The sequence below is a fragment of the Coregonus lavaretus genome (genome assembly GCF_964263955.1).
Source record: "Coregonus lavaretus genome assembly, chromosome: 33".
NCBI lineage: Eukaryota > Metazoa > Chordata > Actinopteri > Salmoniformes > Salmonidae > Coregonus > Coregonus lavaretus.
In genome coordinates, this window is record NC_140020.1 from 16,312,880 (window position 1) to 16,331,348 (window position 18,469).

Consider the following 18,469-nt stretch of genomic DNA (forward strand, 5'->3'; position numbering starts at 1 on the left):
GCAGCTGTCTTGTTAGGCTAGAATACTCTGGTTGAGTAATTAGGAGCCCAAAGATGACTTTTAGAAAAGCTGTTTATTGTTATAATGGGAACACATTTTTACCATTGCCGCGTTTACTACATGAGAACAAACAGTATCAATTAAGGGATCTGCCATTGGGTTTTAGGGTCCTGCTCCTGCCTCAATGGGGCGGCACGGAGAGGGCTGCAGTCAGCACTGCCCCTGTGTTAGGACAACAGCTGGGCTGCTGCGGGTTATGGAAAAACTGAGTAGTGTGTGCCTGTGTGTGTGTGAGAGAGATTTGACTGAATTCTGTGGTAAGCAGCAAGCATGACACTGCTGATTGGAATTCCACTTTGGCTTTGAGTAGGAGATATTTATGAAGCCAGAAATTAAAGGGATAGTTCACCCAAACTGCAAAAGGACACATTGGTTTCCTTACCTTGTAAGCAGTCTATAGACAAGGTATGACAGCAATCCATGCTTTGGTTTAGTTTCCATGGCTGGCACTGTTTCCAAATGCTAACGTTTTAGCATTTGTGGTACAAATCCCATTTTATGTCATGGGACCGATACTAGCATTTTTTGCGCATCATGTTCAAATCATCTATAAGTGACTCTGTTGATCTTCACAATCAATTTTAGATACTTTCGAATGATTTGGACATGACGCATGAAAAATTCTAATATCAGTCCTATGACTTGAATGGGATTTGTACTACAAACGCTAAAATGTTAGCATTTGGAAACAGTGCCAGGCAAACTAAACCAAAGCATGGATTGCTGTCATAACTTGTCAATTTACTGCTTACAGGGTAAGGAAAGCATGGAAATTGTGTAATTTGGGTGAACACTCTCTTTAAGTGAATGGAACGCTCCAAATAACACAATCGGAGTGATTATTTGGACTCAATGAAGGATTGGAAGAATTCATACTGTATCAAATCAGCGCAATATCGTTTCATCAGAATAGTTATATTGAAACCGCATTACTGTGTTTAAGATGCTTGCATTCAGTAAGAGCATTTGTCCTCTTTGGAAGTATGATGTCTGGTGTATTAACTCCTATTGTTTTAAAAGCTCATAAGAACATCACTGCAAAGTGGTACCTACAGCATTACTAAAATGATTCAGCTGAGGCTTGGCACAGTAATGGCCTTGTGATGGACCGGTGTTTTATCCAGAGTGCGCCTGGAACACTCCTGGAAGCAGCATCAAGCTGCTTCATGGCTCAACAGTCAGGGTAAGCTAAGCTCAGATCCCAGGAGTCAGATCCAGTTCCAAAAAGGACAAATGAAAGAAAAGCTTGAAAGGATTTTATCTCCCCTGACTTTAAAGTGGAACTGACAGAGTTTTAGCAACATGAAAACATATTAAAATCTGTTCATATACACACCCAGGAAGAATATGACACATTTTTTCCTTTTACATTTTCTGACAAGCGGGCACTTAGATATGGTCATTTTGACATTTTCATAAATTCTTAGAATGTTTGGCATTTGTGAAAATTGTATAGCAATAAAACCTAATAAAAACATCTGTTTCGTCAAGGACCGGAGTCTACGCAGAACGGTGAGCCATAGCCAATCAGAGCTACAGTAGGCCTTTATGCAAATAAGCAATTTGCCACATGGGCCTGTCATCATTCACTTTGAACTGGACTGTGTGGTTACAGGCAGTAGCAACAGAGCGACTTTAGATCATTAGAACGCATTCGCCAAAAGCTTCAAAATACACCTGAATGGATTTCTGCAAATATGTAAATACCACGGGAGTCCTTTTACATTTGGGAAGTTTACAGTCCTATTCATCAAACAACCATGATAGGCTCTCTCTCCCTCAGTTATGCACATCAACAACAACAAGATCAACAACTAATGCTAGCCAGAGCGAGATGAGCTAAAATCTAACGAGGGAACATTAGATAAACACTCTCAAACTTTTTCAGCTAGTTGACCGTCAAAATTGCACCGATAAACGATGGGGAATGGTAGCCTGCTCGTCCTTCTGCAGCTTGCCTGCCAATGCATGCTTCTCCCAACCCACGTTTTGAGAACTGACCAGGAACTTGCCTGCCTGCCCACTCATTTGATCAATGCCAAATACATTTGATTGACAACTAGCTCAGGGTGCGTTCATAAATTGCCTCCAGTGTGTCAGAGTGCGTTCTGGGTTGTTCGTAAATTCAGAGTGCTGTCAGATTGTCTGTTCGTAAATTCAGAGCATTTCGCAGTCAAGCACCCAAGCTAACTGGCTAAAGTTAGCTAGCTTGCTAGCTACTTACAGACACAAATGAGAGAACACCTCTGACCATTTTACTCGCCCTAGAAGAGCTGGTTAGGCTGCTTACACCAAGTCACTTGGCTCTGTCATATCCTCACATGGCCTCTCCTATCATTGCTACGCTGACGACACACAACTAATCTTCTCCTTTCCCCCTTCTGATAACCAGGTGGCGAATCGCATCTCTGCATGTGTGGCAGACATATCAGTATGGATGACAGATCACCACCTCAAGCTGAACCTCGGCAAGACGGAGCTGCTCTTCCTCCCGGGGAAGGACTGCCCGTTCCATGATCTCGCCATCACGGTTGACAACTCCGTTGTGTCCTCCTCCCAGAGTGCGAAGAGCCTTGGCGTGACCCTGGACAACACCCTGTCGTTCTCCGCTAACATCAAGGCGGTGACCCGATCCTGTAGGTTCATGCTCTACAAAATTCGGAGAGTACGACCCTGCCTTACACAGGAAGCGGCATAGGTCCTAATCCAGGCACTTGTCATCTCCCGTCTGGATTACTGCAACTCGCTGTTGGCCGGGCTCCCTGCCTGTGCCATTAAACCCCTACAACTCATCCAGAATGCCGCAGCCCGTCTGGTGTTCAACCTTCCCAAGTTATCTCACGTCACCCCGCTCCTCCGCACACTCCACTGGCTTCCAGTTGAAGCTCGCATCTGCTACAAGACCGTGGTGCTTGCCTACGGAGCTGTGAGGGGAACGGCACCTCCGTACCTTCAGGCTCTGATCAGTCCCTACACCCAAACGAGGGCACTGCGTTCATCCACCTCTGGCCTGCTGGCTCCCCTACCTCTGCGGAAGCATAGTTCCCGCTCAGCCCAGTCAAAACTGTTCGCTGCTCTGGCACCCCAATGGTGGAACAAGCTCCCTCACGACGCCAGGACAGCGGAGTCACTCACCACCTTCCGGAGACATTTGAAACCCCACCTCTTTAAGGAATACCTGGGATAGGATAAAGTAATCCTTCTACCCCCCCCCCCACCCCAAAAAAAAATAAAAATAAACATTGTAAAGTGGTTATCCCACTGGCTATAAGGTGAATGCACCTATTTGTAAGTCGCTGGATAAGAGCGTCTGCTAAATGACGTAAATGTAAATGTAAATATAGAGCGTTCGTAATTATCTTACTTTTTTTGCCTACGTTTACTGACAGCGCTCATATTCATGGGGTGATGCGCGTTCATCAATTAATCAGTTATTCTGCGCTCTGGCACACTCAGACGAGAGTGCTCTGAAATCAGAGTAGATAGCCAGAGTGAATTTACGAACGCAAGAGATATGCTAACTGGATAATAGTCGTTCTATTTCAGCATAGCTAGCTAAGTAGCTAGCTAGCTAGCTAGCAAAGCGATTCACATTTTTTTCTAGCTAGCCAAATGACTAGCTGCCTCTAGCTGTAACCACCGAAAAACAATATGAGGGGAAAGTTGGTCACTCACCCAATCCCCCAATGACATGACATCCTCCCAGCAGCTAGCTAGCCAACGTTAGGCTCAGTGTTTTTACCTTGCTAAATAAATAGCTACATAAATAGATACGCTAGCCTATTAGCCACGTTATACATTTACATTTTAGTCATTTAGCAGACGCTCTTATCCAGAGCGACTTACAGGAGCAATTAGGGTTAAGTGCCTTGCTCAAGGGCACATTTACGTCATTTAGCAGACGCTCTTATCCAGAGCGACTCACCAATTGGTGCGTTCACCCTATAGCCAGTGGGATAATCACTTTACAATTTTTTTTTGGGGGGGGGGGGGGGGGGGGTAGAAGGATTACTTTATCCTATCCCAGGTATTCCTTAAAGAGGTGGGGTTTCAAATGTCTCCGGAAGGTGGTGAGTGACTCCGCTGTCCTGGCGTCGTGAGGGAGCTTGTTCCACCATTGGGGTGCCAGAGCAGCGAACAGTTTTGACTGGGCTGAGCGGGAACTATGCTTCCGCAGAGGAAGGGGAGCCAGCAGGCCAGAGGTGGATGAACGCAATGCCCTCGTTTGGGTGTAGGGACTGATCAGAGCCCGAAGGTACAGAGGTGCCGTTCCCCTCACTGCTCCATAGGCAAGCACCATGGTCTTGTAGCGGATGCGAGCTTCAACTGGAAGCCAGTGGAGTGTGCGGAGGAGGGGGGTGACGTGAGAGAACTTGGGAAGGTTGAACACCAGACGGGCTGCGGCATTCTGACTTGTGATCATTGCCCTTGCTAGTTTGATTGTATTGACATTCCCAGCCTTAGTTACATTTGTCTGTTTTTTTCCCTCCAGTATATTGAGTAATTGAAACGGAAACAGTGCATCCTGAATGGGTGTAGGCAGCAAACAATGTACCAGGCCAGCTGTGATTTACAACCTGATAGCAATATTTTTTTAACTACCAAGAAATGTATTGGTGTCAGTTCCACTTTAACAACCATGCTCATTCCCTCAATGATTAAGACTCAATAAAACACATTCAAATCGATAGCGAAACATGCAATCTTAACGCCTGCATAACTAGGAAATCTCTTACCTTTCTCTCTCCCTCAATGACAGTGATAGGCACGGTGGTGGAGGGCCACTTGCTCTTCGGAGGTAAAGGCTTGTCACAATTCCACAGCACAATTATCTGCAAACAAAACAATTAAATTCAATCTCAATTCAAAGAGCATAGACCCCACAATACATATTGTAGCCGGCCGCGACCGGGAGACCCATGGGGCGGCGCACAATTGGCCCAGTGTCGTCTAGGGTAGGGGAGGGAATGGCCGGCAGGGATGTAGCTGGGTTCTATTCCCACGGGGGGCCAGTATGAAAAAAATAAAAAGAATGTATGCACTCACTAACTGTAAGTCGCTCTGGATAAGAGCATCTGCTAAATGACTAAAATGTAAAAAAATAAATAATGATATAGCCATTGGTTTTTTAGCAGCGGATATATAGCGGAAATAAGTCTGTATTTTCTTGCAAACTTTGATTATATATAGTTCATAATAAACTGGGTGGTTCGAGCCCTGAATGCTGATTGGCTGAAAGCTGTGGTATATCAGACCGTATACTATGGGTATGACAAAACATTTCCTTTTACTCTTCTAATTACGTGGTAACCAGTTTATAATAGCAATAAGGCACCTCGGGGGTTTGTGTTATATGGCCAATATACCACGGCTAAGGGCTATATCCAGGTAACCTAAGAACAGCCCTTAGCAGTGGTATACTGGCCATATACCACACCCGCTCTGACCTTATTGCGTAAATATAGCATGGGGAGACATGACATGCCGTAAAGCTATAAAGCTTTATGCTATGTCACATTAGATAAACTTCCACTGAGTTCGAGTAACAGTATAAAAATTTATGGTCTGCATCCCTGCTGTTTCGCCTTAGCTCTCGGGTCATGGGTCTGAGCTCTCACCTGTGCACAGAACTTGGATTTGGCAACAGCGATGACGAGCTTGACTATGGGCTGCAGCTGAGACTGGAGAGGAGTCACGGCCTGGATCACAGCAGTGAACTCCTGGGACGGGCTCTTACCTGCAACCACACAGAAAGACACATACCTTAACACAAACCATCAGACGCACACCTTAATACACACCTTCAGACACACACCTTAACACACACGCACCTCAAGACATTAACCTTTCTGACACATACAGTGGGGGAAAAAAGTATTTAGTCAGCCACCAATTGTGCAAGTTCTCCCACTTAAAAAGATGAGAGATGCCTGTAATTTTCATCATAGGTACACGTCAACTATGACAGACAAATTGAGAAAAAAAAATCCAGAAAATCACATTGTAGGATTTTTAATGAATTTATTTGCAAATTATGGTGGAAAATAAGTATTTGGTCACCTACAAACAAGCAAGATTTCTGGCTCTCACAGACCTGCAACTTCTTCTTTAAGAGGCTCCTCTGTCCTCCCCTCGTTTCCTGTATTAATGGCACCTGTTTGAACTTGTTATCAGTATAAAATACACCTGTCCACAACCTCAAACAGTCACACTCCAAACTCCACTATGGCCAAGACCAAAGAGCTGTCAAAGGACACCAGAAACAAAATTGTAGACCTTTACCAGGCTGGGAAGACTGAATCTGCAATAGGTAAGCAGCTTGGTTTGAAGAAATCAACTGTGGGAGCAATTATTAGGAAATGGAAGACATACAACACCACTGATAATCTCCCTCGATCTGGGGCTCCACGCAAGATCTCACCCCGTGGGGTCAAAATGATCACAAGAACGGTGAGCAAAAATCCCAGAACCACACGGGGGGACCTAGTGAATGACCTGCAGAGAGCTGGGACCAAAGTAACAAAGCCTACCATCAGTAACACACTACGCCGCCAGGGACTCAAATCCTGCTGTGTCCCCCTGCTTAAGCCAGTACATGTCCAGGCCCGTCTGAAGTTTGCTAGAGTGCATTTGGATGATCCAGAAGAGGATTGGGAGAATGTCATATGGTCAGATGAAACCAAAATATAACTTTTTGGTAAAAACTCAACTCGTCGTGTTTGGAGTACAAAGAATGCTGAGTTGCATCCAAAGAACACCATACCTACTGTGAAGCATGGGGGTGGAAACATCATGCTTTGGGGCTGTTTTTCTGCAAAGGGACCAGGACGACTGATCCGTGTAAAGGAAAGAATGAATGGGGCCATGTATCGTGAGATTTTGAGTGAAAACCTCCTTCCATCAGCAAGGGCATTGAAGATGAAACGTGTCTGGGTCTTTCAGCATGACAATGATCCCAAACACACCGCCCGGGCAACGAAGGAGTGGCTTCGTAAGAAGCATTTCAAGGTCCTGGAGTGGCCTAGCCAGTCTCCAGATCTCAACCCCATAGAAAATCTTTGGAGGGAGTTGAAAATCCGTGTTGCCCAGCGACAGCCCCAAAACATCACTGCTCTAGAGGAGATCTACATGGAGGAATGGGCCAAAATACCAGCAACAGTGTGTGAAAACCTTGTGAAGACTTACAGAAAACGTTTGACCTGTGTCATTGCCAACAAAGGGTATATAACAAAGTATTGAGAAACTTTTTTGTTATTGACCAAATACTTATTTTCCACCATAATTTGCAAATAAATGCATTAAAAATCCTACAATGTGATTTTCTGGAATTTCTTTTCTCATTTTGTCTGTCATAGTTGATGTGTACCTATGATGAAAATTACAGGCCTCTCTCATCTTTTTAAGTGGGAGAACTTGCACAATTGGTGGCTGACTAAATACTTTTTTTCCCCACTGTACCTTCAGAAGGGACTGAGACTGGACTCTCCAATCCATTCACCTCATCACGCATAAATGGACACACAGTGCACTTACAGCACCCCTATCAATCTCTCTGACACAGGGCTGTGGACTCTCTGGCCTCTCTGGTGTACTGGGCTCTATTTATGGATCTACCCTGATGCTGTGTGGTGCCTCAAGAATACCTATTTTGGACCCTGATCACACAAGGATGCCTTCTTGATGTGGGACATGATAGCGAACTTGCTGACTGTTTGTATGTCTCCATTTGGTGAGCATAACATTTGCCTGAATAGGTTTATTCTTTGCAGACATTGTTGCATAAGCAAAGAAAGCTGTAGAAAATCTCTGCCGATCATCTTCAAAGGAGGGATTCCGTATTGCATTAGGACCTTGTTCTCATCCGGTCATCAAAATATTTTACTCTGGTATCACTTTTGTAGAATAAATGTTTCCTCCGGGAAACCCCACAGTCATTTCTGGCAGTAATTTTAGGGGCACTTCAAACAAACGTTTGAATCAAACAAACTGCAAATGTACCAAGCAGAACTGACAAAAACATTGTTGAAATTACTTTCATTGACAGAACTGTGATCAAAGTCATTTCTCCAACTGTTCTCCAACAAGGTATGTTGAAGCATTGATCCAATATTGCTGTTTCCTTTAGTTTCTTTCCACTCCACTGGCTTAAAGAACACACCAACAACTGTAGCAGAGTAGGCTCTTACTCCCACATTTGTAAAAAAGAGCCTTGTATAATGGCCCCTCTTATCTTGAGAGACTGCCCTTTGCAGAATACCTTACTGTAGGCCTAGTGAAGCGGGGTGTCACTGTGTCTGTGGATTGATTGTGTTGGTTATTAGCCTTTATGCTGGTTACTGGCCTTAGCGAAGGTGCTCTAGAACCCGACATTAGAAAGGTTCAGTGTGATCTGAAACATGCTCAGAAACTAGACCTCATTAATATTGACAGAACGAAGTCAAACTGTACTAGGGGGTAAAGGAAGAAAAAAAATCACACCGATTGCAATGAACCGGAACAATCATGCACAGCAAACGAGGCAACTTGGAGGGTTTTCCCGGACCATAACAGAAAGCCAGGCTGGATCAATGATAGTGATATGACTGCAGGGGAGAAAGCTTAGGGGGTCCTGAAGCCTCAAGGAAATCTAGCTGCTGCAGTCGTCGTGGTAACCTTAAAGATAATTAGAGGTGCCGGGGGAAGTGAAGAGGTGGGGTGACGAGGGCAAGTGTTACCGCCTTTTCACACGAGGTGGTGGTAAACAAAACATTCCTCTTCTAGCAGCATCCTGGAGATAGTCCTTCTCTACACTGCCGAATCGGCATTACACAATGGGAGAAGACTGTGTGGAACTGCATATGCAGTGATCGGATAATTCACATAATTTTTTGTACCCTGCCAATCTACTCCGAGGATTTAGACAATATATAATTTCCTCGTGAAAAGCTATAACGAAGCTATAGATTGAGATTGATTGACAGCTCAAACAAAATTCAGTTGAGACATTACATCTCATGAGTCAAAATTAGAACTCAAATGGCGATGAGAATTGGTTCGGTTGACTGTGGATAACAAGCAGAGTTTCTACAGGGAACAATCAAACAGTTTCTACAATAAATGGACCTTCCCATTCTTATCCACTGCTTTGGCATTCCCAGTAGCTTTAAACACAGTTAAAAGAGGATTGTGAAGCAAACAGCCTGTGAAGCACATGATAGGAGGTGCCAAAGCAGCTGGACTCTCTACTAAACCAGTTGGAAATCCAATTTGTGATTTTGAGGCAGTATACCCAGTCATCAAGACCCCCCAGAAAAGGAGCCCAACATTGCCATCTTTCCTTCTTTTCCACTTCTCAGAGGAGCCAATATGATACGCGACACATGCTGTCATAATAACAAAATATTGTAAAATCAACTTCAAATTTACAGAGACAAATAAAAGCTTCAAAAACAGTAAATCAAAGTCAGTAGAATTTAAATAGGCCTACACTGCAAATAAAAAAACGAGAACCTTCTGAACTACCTTGCTATCAGAATTATGGAAAGTGAGACTGATAACGCCTGTGTATTACCGGCATTGACGACGATATTCCTACAGTACCGGCAAAAACTTGATTTACTGAGGTAGCATAAAACAAACTGCCCATTCCTCCTGTCCACAACTCCTCAGAGAAAGACAAGCATCTGAGTTATGGCTTCATCCCAGTGCTCCTCGCAGGACTGCGGCAGCAGCACAGTTCATAGTGCACAGCTCCAAGGTGCTCCATGCCGGAGGAAATACACAAGACACTGACTGCTCTGCTGAAGCACTAGGCTTTATGCTGTTCACTGTTCCATCTCAGTGACGACTAATCACTGACTAGGGAGGACTTGACCCTCAGCAGTTAATGGCACTGCAGATAGGATATGGGATACCATATACTAGTTTGCAAGGTTAAATCCAAGACAATTTCCGCTGTAAAGTGCATTGGTTGGTCACCAAACATGAATTTATGTAAAATTTGTCTGTGGTTGGTTAGCATGAGCAACATTTTCTCAGAGGGTATTAATACGTAGCACTGGGGTATATAAAACAGCATGGAGGAAGAGTTGAAGAGCGCACATTGACATTAGGCCCTACACAACGAACTGGTTGTGAATGAAGAATTTAGTTTTGACTCTGTCAAGGAGTTGGAAAAAACCTGACGGACAAAGCAGAGGTCTGATCCCTTGTGGTTGTGTGCCAACAGCTCCCATGCATAGAAGTTATACTGACACATAATACCAGGTTATTAACAGGCTGCAACTCACCCAGCGAGGAGTAATAAAAGGGGAACACTGCAGCGTCCGTGGAGAACTGAGGCAGAACGTACAGTCCACCAGGCAACGAATTCCACATCAACTTGTTCCTGGATATGTGGGAATTTATTCTGTCTTGGATTATCTGCAGAAAAAGAAACAACACAGAGAGAAGGAGAGAGGAGGAGGAGTAGAGAGAGAGAGGATTAGTATAAAGAAGCTGCTCGCTCTGCAAGAGGCTGGGTCTGATAGACGTGGCCATGTTGTCGAGCAGCGTCTTGCTGACGCAGATTACACCTCATACCCTCAGCTGGGACTGATGCCCACTCACCCAGGTGCAACTGTTACCCTGCATGTTGACTGTGGAGATTGGAGCTGTATCTCCTCGTCCCATGTTGCTATATATGATGACTGTTCTACTGACCGTTTTATTGAACAGCAATGACTTGCAAAGTTTCTTAATCTGTAAGGAGTTATTTGCATGCAGTGGTCATGCAGTAAGAGTGATTCACTGATGATGCACAGGATATTTTACATGAAGATGGGTCCTGATATTAGTTGAGTCAATGGACACAAAACAAACCTCTCAATCAAATTTATTAACATTAATCACAGTCATTTCATTTCTACTTTTGATTGCTCTTTCCAATAGACCCGACTCACTGCCTGTCCTGAAATAGAAAGGCTACAGCTCCCCTGCTCTTGGCTCCACAGCAAGAGACCTCCATATGGGTACGTCTCCTCTCTTGCCTCAGCTGCTCTCCTCTCAGAGCCTGGTGCTTTCCAGGCTGCTTCCTCCGTTTGAACTGTGGGTCCTAATGAGGTTGTGAGAGAGGCCTTAACAAGCAAACCCCCTCAGAGAGACGAGGCGGTAGGTCGACTCACTGCTAGGTGATGAGCTTCATTTATGTTGCTCAAGATACAGTACCTGCACAGTAAAAAATGAATTTCTCTTCTACAGGAGTTGCTACAGTATCATCTGACTGTCTTTATACTTGTACTGCATTGTAGGCAAATGTATCTGAAAACCCTATTGACAGATTCAGGTCAGATTAACGGTGCGTCTGCCTGTTTGTCACGTGCCTCAAACAGTTTAGAGTCCATGTGCCCGTCCAGTGCCAGCAACACTGAGATGAGAGGTGCCTTTTGATCTATATGGAGAATTAGCTGGCACTTAACAAAAGCCCTGTGTGTGTGCCACTTGCGGGGCTATTTAGAATGCCTAATTTCCCACATTTTGTCAGTCGGCAGGTAGCGCCGAGCATTTACCACATCTGCACAACGGTAAATATCCATGGAGATGGGCCTAATTTAGTCTCTGTTGGATTTGGACTAGGCACCTGGTGGTGACGTTCGCCCGGCAACACATAAAACCAACGCTCGGCCCTAATCCCAAATCCAATTCATCGCTGCTGTGGCTCCCTTTGAAGAACCATGGCGGAATGCCTATAATATATCCTCCTCACTTTCTCTCTTTTCCCCCTCCTCCTCACCCCTCCTGGTCATTGGTTCCTTTATGAAGTGGTAAATTGAATGGAAAGAGAAAGGGAGTAAAGAAATTAAAGACGAACACCCTCCAAATGAAGAAGTGAAATGAACACTACAGGGACAAAGACGGACACCCTCCAAATGAAGAAGTGAAATGAACACTACAAGGACAAAGACGGACACCCTCCAAATGAAGAAGTGAAATGAACACTACGGGGACAAAGACGGACACCCTCCAAATGAAGAAGTGAAATGAACACTACGGGGACAAAGACGGACACCCTCCAAATGAAGAAGTGAAATGAACACTACAAGGACAAAGACGGACACCCTCCAAATGAAGAAGTGAAATGAACACTACGGGGACAAAGACGGACACCCTCCAAATGAAGAAGTGAAATGAACACTACGGGGACAAAGACGGACACCCTCCAAATGAAGAAGTGAAATGAACACTACAGGGACAAAGACAGACACCCTCCAAATGAAGAAGTGAAATGAACACTACGGGGACAAAGACGGACACCCTCCAAATGAAGAAGTGAAATGAACACTACAGGGACAAAGACGGACAACCTCCAAATGAAGAAGTGAAATGAACACTATAGGGACAAAGACGTATGGGTGACAGGTTGGAGTGTCTGTTGAGTGAGTTCTAAATTAGGGCTCACAACACTATCATAACAGAGTAGCTTCTGAATGGGTCAGTGATACAGCAATAAGTGAACGTGTGATAATATAAAAACCCATTGAAAAAGTCAGACCAAAGTAAAACCCTTTTTCCCCAGAAGAAAAAGACAAAAGTCAAAATGTTGAGTGAGCCTATGAGAATGTTCTGATGTTACCCTGCTGAACCTTTCCTCTCATACCTGCAGGCCAAAACACCTCATACCTGGGCTTCCTCGCCACACATCATATCATAAAAAGTGGTTTTCTGATTGTTCCAGGGGAAACATGACAATGATTTTAACTTTGCTCTGAGGGGACACTATATTTCGGGGTGTGACAACAATAAATAGTAGCAGTATAGCACAAGGGGGAGTTTTGTTTAAGGAACCCACAGCTACCTGTCTATGTACTCTAGTCCATGAGAGTCTCTAGACATTTAAGATGCCAGATGAAATCGTTACACTGCAATCTCTTTTGATCATGGCAAGTCCTGACTGACTGTCTGTCCTGGGGAAGAGGCTGATGAAAGCCCTTTGTGTCTGTTTCCCCCCAGAGACTGAGACAGAAGAGAGAGTATAGTGAGAACACTCCCAAAGGAAGAGCCGGACTGTCAGGAGGAGTAAGAAAAAACAAACCATGGGAAATTAAGAACTTGGTTGGGGAACGCTGTTGTACAGCCACCATCAATTCATCCTGGCCACTTGTGCACATTATAGAAAAGGCTATCCGTTATCCTGGCTGCTGGCTGTCTGGCCCTGCAATCCTCCCAACCCGCTCCCACCCACTCGAGTCAAATGAACAGTTCTATAAATGGGAGAGCTTACCTCTAATGTAGTTAACACTATTTTTGCTACCGAAGAAAAATAAGCATCCCAGAGGAACTGAGTCTGCTGCCTGAGCGCCAATATTTTGTCATGGTCCACAGATCTGGTAATTGAAGGAACCTGGAAGAAGAAAAAAGACAGAGTGAAAATGTAAACGAGTGTGAGGGAGTGGGGGCACATGGGTTATTCTCTGGGCAGATGTGATTAGGCAAAATACTCCTTCCCGAGGGAGGCCCTTGGACACACTGACTCCTCCCATGGGAGCCATAGCAACACCTCTGTAGGATTCGAATGGCCCTTTAGTGGCTATAACTTGAGGGACCAATGACATCGTTAACAATGGTCCTCAATGGTCGAATTACACTGATCTATGTGGTAGGCCAAAGAGGACTAATAGAATTTGCAGGCATATCGTTCCAATTGAGGACTATCCTCTGAAGTGGTAGCTCCAGCATAGGTCATACTGCTAGAGAGAAACTGAGGTGTTAAAACGTTATGGGCTAGTAAACCAGCCTTGTGTGAGAGAGGTTGAGCCCTTCAGTTAGGGATCATGTCACTCCTGTGGCTAAAACACAACGCTATCACACCCTCCTAACTAACAGACAGCACTACCTCACGTTTCACAGCGCATCACTGTTCTATACTGTTACTGTTCCTCTCAGAGCTCCTCATCAATTATTCAAACAAACACAGAAACATACAATTCATAATGTGACACGTGGCAGGAGAGGGGGCAGGAAGACAAATCAGCAGTCACAATGAATGTCACATTTCTAACCACGAAATCACAAAGACAGCCCCCCTCTCCCCCCTGAAGCCTGAAAACAATGTCTGTCTGAGCTGATGTTTGGCAGTGACAGTATATCTAGTTTTAATACAGTCAGAGGCAGGGTATAAATTAGGCAAATCAAATCCTCCACCTCCCTCTCTATCTCTCCATCAGTGTTTATGTGTCTGCTCTGTGGGGGAATAAGCTACTCCACATGTTGTGCTGGGTTGTTGTGCGTCATTCTTCCACATAATTGAATGTAATGAGATTCCATTTTTACCAGCAGGTGCAGCAACTTGATTGTTGTATAAAACCAAAGCAGTGGATGGCCTCCACTCTCATTATGGACCATCACACACACACACACACACAGCTACAGCAGTATGGTGTGGGGGCTGTACATTGCTAGTTTACCAACTCTGTAAACAAAGCTGGATAGAAGTTATTATCTTGACAATCGTAAGCTTGTTTATACATAGGAGTGTATTTAAAAAGCTTTTAAAGCTCTTAAAGCTCATGATGGCATACTATGACTCACGGTAGTGGATTATCTTTACATTAGATATACGTAAAAGATCTCAGCCATTATTCACACGTTTTGGAGTGTATAAATTGTAGTGACTTTACAAAAGTTTCTGACTTGCTTGTAATTCAAGCAGTTAGTTGGTTCTTTCCCAGAAACCCTTCATGCAAATCTTTATCAAGTTGGGTTTTGATAAGAAAATAGATCTAAATGGAAGATATTTGGACATTTACATTGAACCATCTAAACACAACAGAAGACTACAAATCAATAGTGATTTAATCCTTCTAACTTTCCCAACTTTCCTCACCTTTTAGCATCCTTTTGTATCTAATTCGCACTCTGAATAACTGAGGCCTGCCTCGTTAAAATACTCCAGACCACAATGTGGCAGTAGCTTTCTACAGGCGTGTGCCTGCTGTAGCTATCTATAGCTAATATTAACTAACTAGCAAGGTGGACTAATGTTGTTGCTAGCTAGCTAGAATTTATAGTAAGCCCTTGTTGATACTTATGGAAGCATTTCGCTGCCGACACTCAATTGTAAATGCAACACTCTTACACTTAAAAACGAAATGTAAATACCATTTCATTTCCTTATTGTGACCGCATAAATTGTGACAAAAATAAAATGAGTTCTCAATTGCAATTGATAATTACTTTCCATACTCTGTGTGGGTTAAGACTGTCAAAATTATAATGATAAATCAAATTCAATAAATCAATTGCAATGCTCAATTTTGATTTTTTTTTTCTTGATTGCTCCTTCGTGTTTTCATTTTCGATGTGTTAGACCTGCCAATCAAACACGGTGGGTGGAGTTTTGGTAACGGAGGCAGAAGAGGTTGCTTGGGCTTGCTAGCTGGGTCATTACTTCCAAACGGTGCCTTTTCTGTCCCCAGGACATATCTCTACATATTTAGTGTAAAATGTGGATTCCAAAAGGCTTTAAATACAACGGTCAGGTGTCCTTACATTAAAAACACCAAAATATGGATCTTGAAAGGGAATAATTTTGAACACTTTTTTTCAGTGGATGTAGGTGTTTTTGCCATGTCCCCGGGTGTTATTCATCAACTTCCACAAGAAATATAAGCCTTAAAATAATATAATATTTAAAATATTTCTTCATTATTTTATAGTCCTAGTTAAATTCTCTCTCATCAATAACGTTTTGTTCATGATTATTATGTCTCTGATATCACTTTCCAATCATTTCTTTGGTGGGAAAACAATGGTGCAAATGTACATAAATATAAACAATCAGTTTTATCTATTTTTCCATATTGTTAGTCTGTATATCCCACTCATACATTTCCACCCTGTAAAAATCCTGTTAAAGTGTTGACCATTATACTAGCTCAATCTTGCTCACTCACAGAGCTGTGGCTAATTTGGCTTCCAAATGTCCACCCTTATGCACCTAACAGGTTGGAAAATGCACCTAAAAAAATATTTTTTTCTCAAAGTTTTGAGGTCCAAAAGGCACCACAAAGTAGGAATGACCCTGCTATGCTCAGACAGAAAAACCTGTACTCTTCATTTCGTAAAGTATTTCTGGATCACAGAGGAAGAGGTGAAGCTGTACTATCTACTGAATAACTCAGATAATCTTTGTTATGCTGGACAGCCGGTGAGCAAGGAGTTCACGGGAGGAGACACTGGGAGACAGACCGGGCATGGTGCTTGCTGCAAGCGACTAGCAATGATGGTTAGTATATGTACTGTATTTAGCTATCTAGGTTAGACACGTTAGCTAGCTAGCTGGCTATGGTGAGAGGCAAGTCAACACATTTTAAGAGATGAGTAGATGGAAATAACCTACTAAAATCATTCTGGTCAAACAAATAAAATAAAAATATTCAGTGCCTTCAGAAAGTATTCATAACCCTTGATTTATTACACATTTTGTCGTTACAGCCTGAATTCAAAATGGATTAAATATTTTTTTTTTCTCTGACCCATCTACACACAATACCCCATTATTATAAAAATTAAAATTAAAAATAAATGACAAAGTGAAAACATGTTTTTAGAAATTTTACTGAAAATTAAATACAGAAATATTGAATTTACATAAGTATTCACACCCCTGAGTCAATACATGTTAGAATCATATTTAGCAGCTATTACAGCTGTTAGTCTTTCTGGGTAAGTCTCTAAGAGCTTTGCACACCTGGATTGTACAATATTTGCCAATTATTATTTTCAAAATTCTTCAAGCTCTGTCAAATTGGTTGTTGGTCATTGCTAGACAACCATTTTCAAGTCTTGCCATAGATTTTCAAGCAGATTTAAGTCAAAACTGTAACTCAGCCACTCAGGAACATTCAGTGTCTTCTTGGTAAGCAACTCCAGTGTAGATTTGGCCTTGTGTTTTAGGTTATTGTCCTGCTGAAAGGTGAATTTATCTCCCATTTATTTTCCTTGAATCAATACTGTTAAAGTTGCAAGCCAAAGTAGGTAAGAGGGAAGCTTTCCACGAGACTTGGCTTGTGCGAGCCAAAACGGCTCATAGGAGCAGGAGCCTATCTCTTGTTTCTGTAGTGCGAGGCAGCTTGATGTACAAGTACACCCCCGGATAGGACGCTCTGGTATGACTTGGCCAGGGATCGAACTGTCCAACCTTCAAATCTCAGGGAGAACACTAACAAGGGCAACTGAGTTGGTTATGCAACCCATAGGTATAACTTTATTGCATATTAAGTTGTTTCATGTCGACTGGAAAATGAGAGGCATGTACAATTAACCATCACAAATGATTTTATTAAGGTTATACCTTACTGTACCCTTGGTGACCTGTGATAGAGACATTGTAACAGTTATTCTTGTTCTTAGAATCACGGTTGTTTAACAAACAGGTTACTATCTACACAGTGTTCAGCTACTGTAGGTTTCCTTGATAATGGTTTCCAACATATGATTGGCAGAACCTCATTATTGAGCAAAAACACTTCTGTATTGTTATTACTTTTGCAGAACATCTTATTTAACATGTGACTAGTGGTAAAAAAGTGGCACTGTAATTTTGACTGAACACTTCAAGCAGTTCAGTTCAATGAAACATGGTGAAGCCCCAAAATTGCCCTCGCTAGAAGCCTGTGTTTCAGACATAAGGAAGTGGATGGCTGAAAACTTTCTACTTTTAAACTCGGACAAAACAGAGATGCTTGTTCTAGGTCCCAAGAAACAAAGAGATCTTCTGTTAAATCTGACAATTCATCTTGATGGTTGTAAAGTCGTCTCAAATAAAACTGTGAAGGACCTCGGCGTTACTCTTGACCCTGATCTCTCTTTTGACGAACATATCAAGACTGTTTCAAGGACAGCTTTTTTCCATCTACGTAACATTGCAAAAATCAGAAATTTTCTGTCCAAAAATGATGCAGAAAAATTAATCCATGCATTTGTTACTTCTAGGTTAGACTACTGCAATGCTCTACTTTCCGGCTACCCGGATAAAGCACTAAATAAACTTCAGTTAGTGCTAAATACGGCTGCTAGAATCCTGACTAGAACCAAGAAATTTGATCATATTACTCCAGTGCTAGCTTCCCTACACTGGCTTCCTGTTAAGGCAAGGGCTGATTTCAAGGTTTTACTGTTAACCTATAAAGCGTTACATGGGCTTGCTCCTACCTATCTTTCCGAGTTGGTCCTGCCGTACATACCAATACGTACGCTACGGTCACAAGACGCAGGCCTCCTAATTGTCCCTAGAATTTCTAAGCAAACAGCGGGAGGCAGGGCTTTCTCCTATAGATCTCCATTTTTATGGAACAGTTTGCCTACCCATGTGAGAGACGCAGACTCGGTCTCGACCTTTAAGTCTTTACTGAAGACTTATCTCTTCAGTAGGTCTTATGATTGAGTGTAGTCT

At 43.0% G+C, this 18,469-nt stretch overlaps 1 protein-coding gene across 1 annotated transcript in view; it reads right to left on the reverse strand.

Moving 5' to 3' along the window:
• LOC311108161 (exostosin-1-like) overlaps nt 1-18,469 on the reverse strand; it is a gene marked incomplete at its 5' end in the record, with an annotated part of 171,903 nt that overhangs the window by 19,278 nt on the left and 134,156 nt on the right. Inside the window, 4 exons of the mRNA XM_084150784.1 lie at nt 4,797-4,892; nt 5,679-5,797; nt 10,329-10,461; nt 13,298-13,417. Coding sequence (XP_084006910.1) covers nt 4,797-4,892; nt 5,679-5,797; nt 10,329-10,461; nt 13,298-13,417 — 468 coding nt within the window. The remainder of the gene's footprint in view (nt 1-4,796; nt 4,893-5,678; nt 5,798-10,328; nt 10,462-13,297; nt 13,418-18,469) is intronic.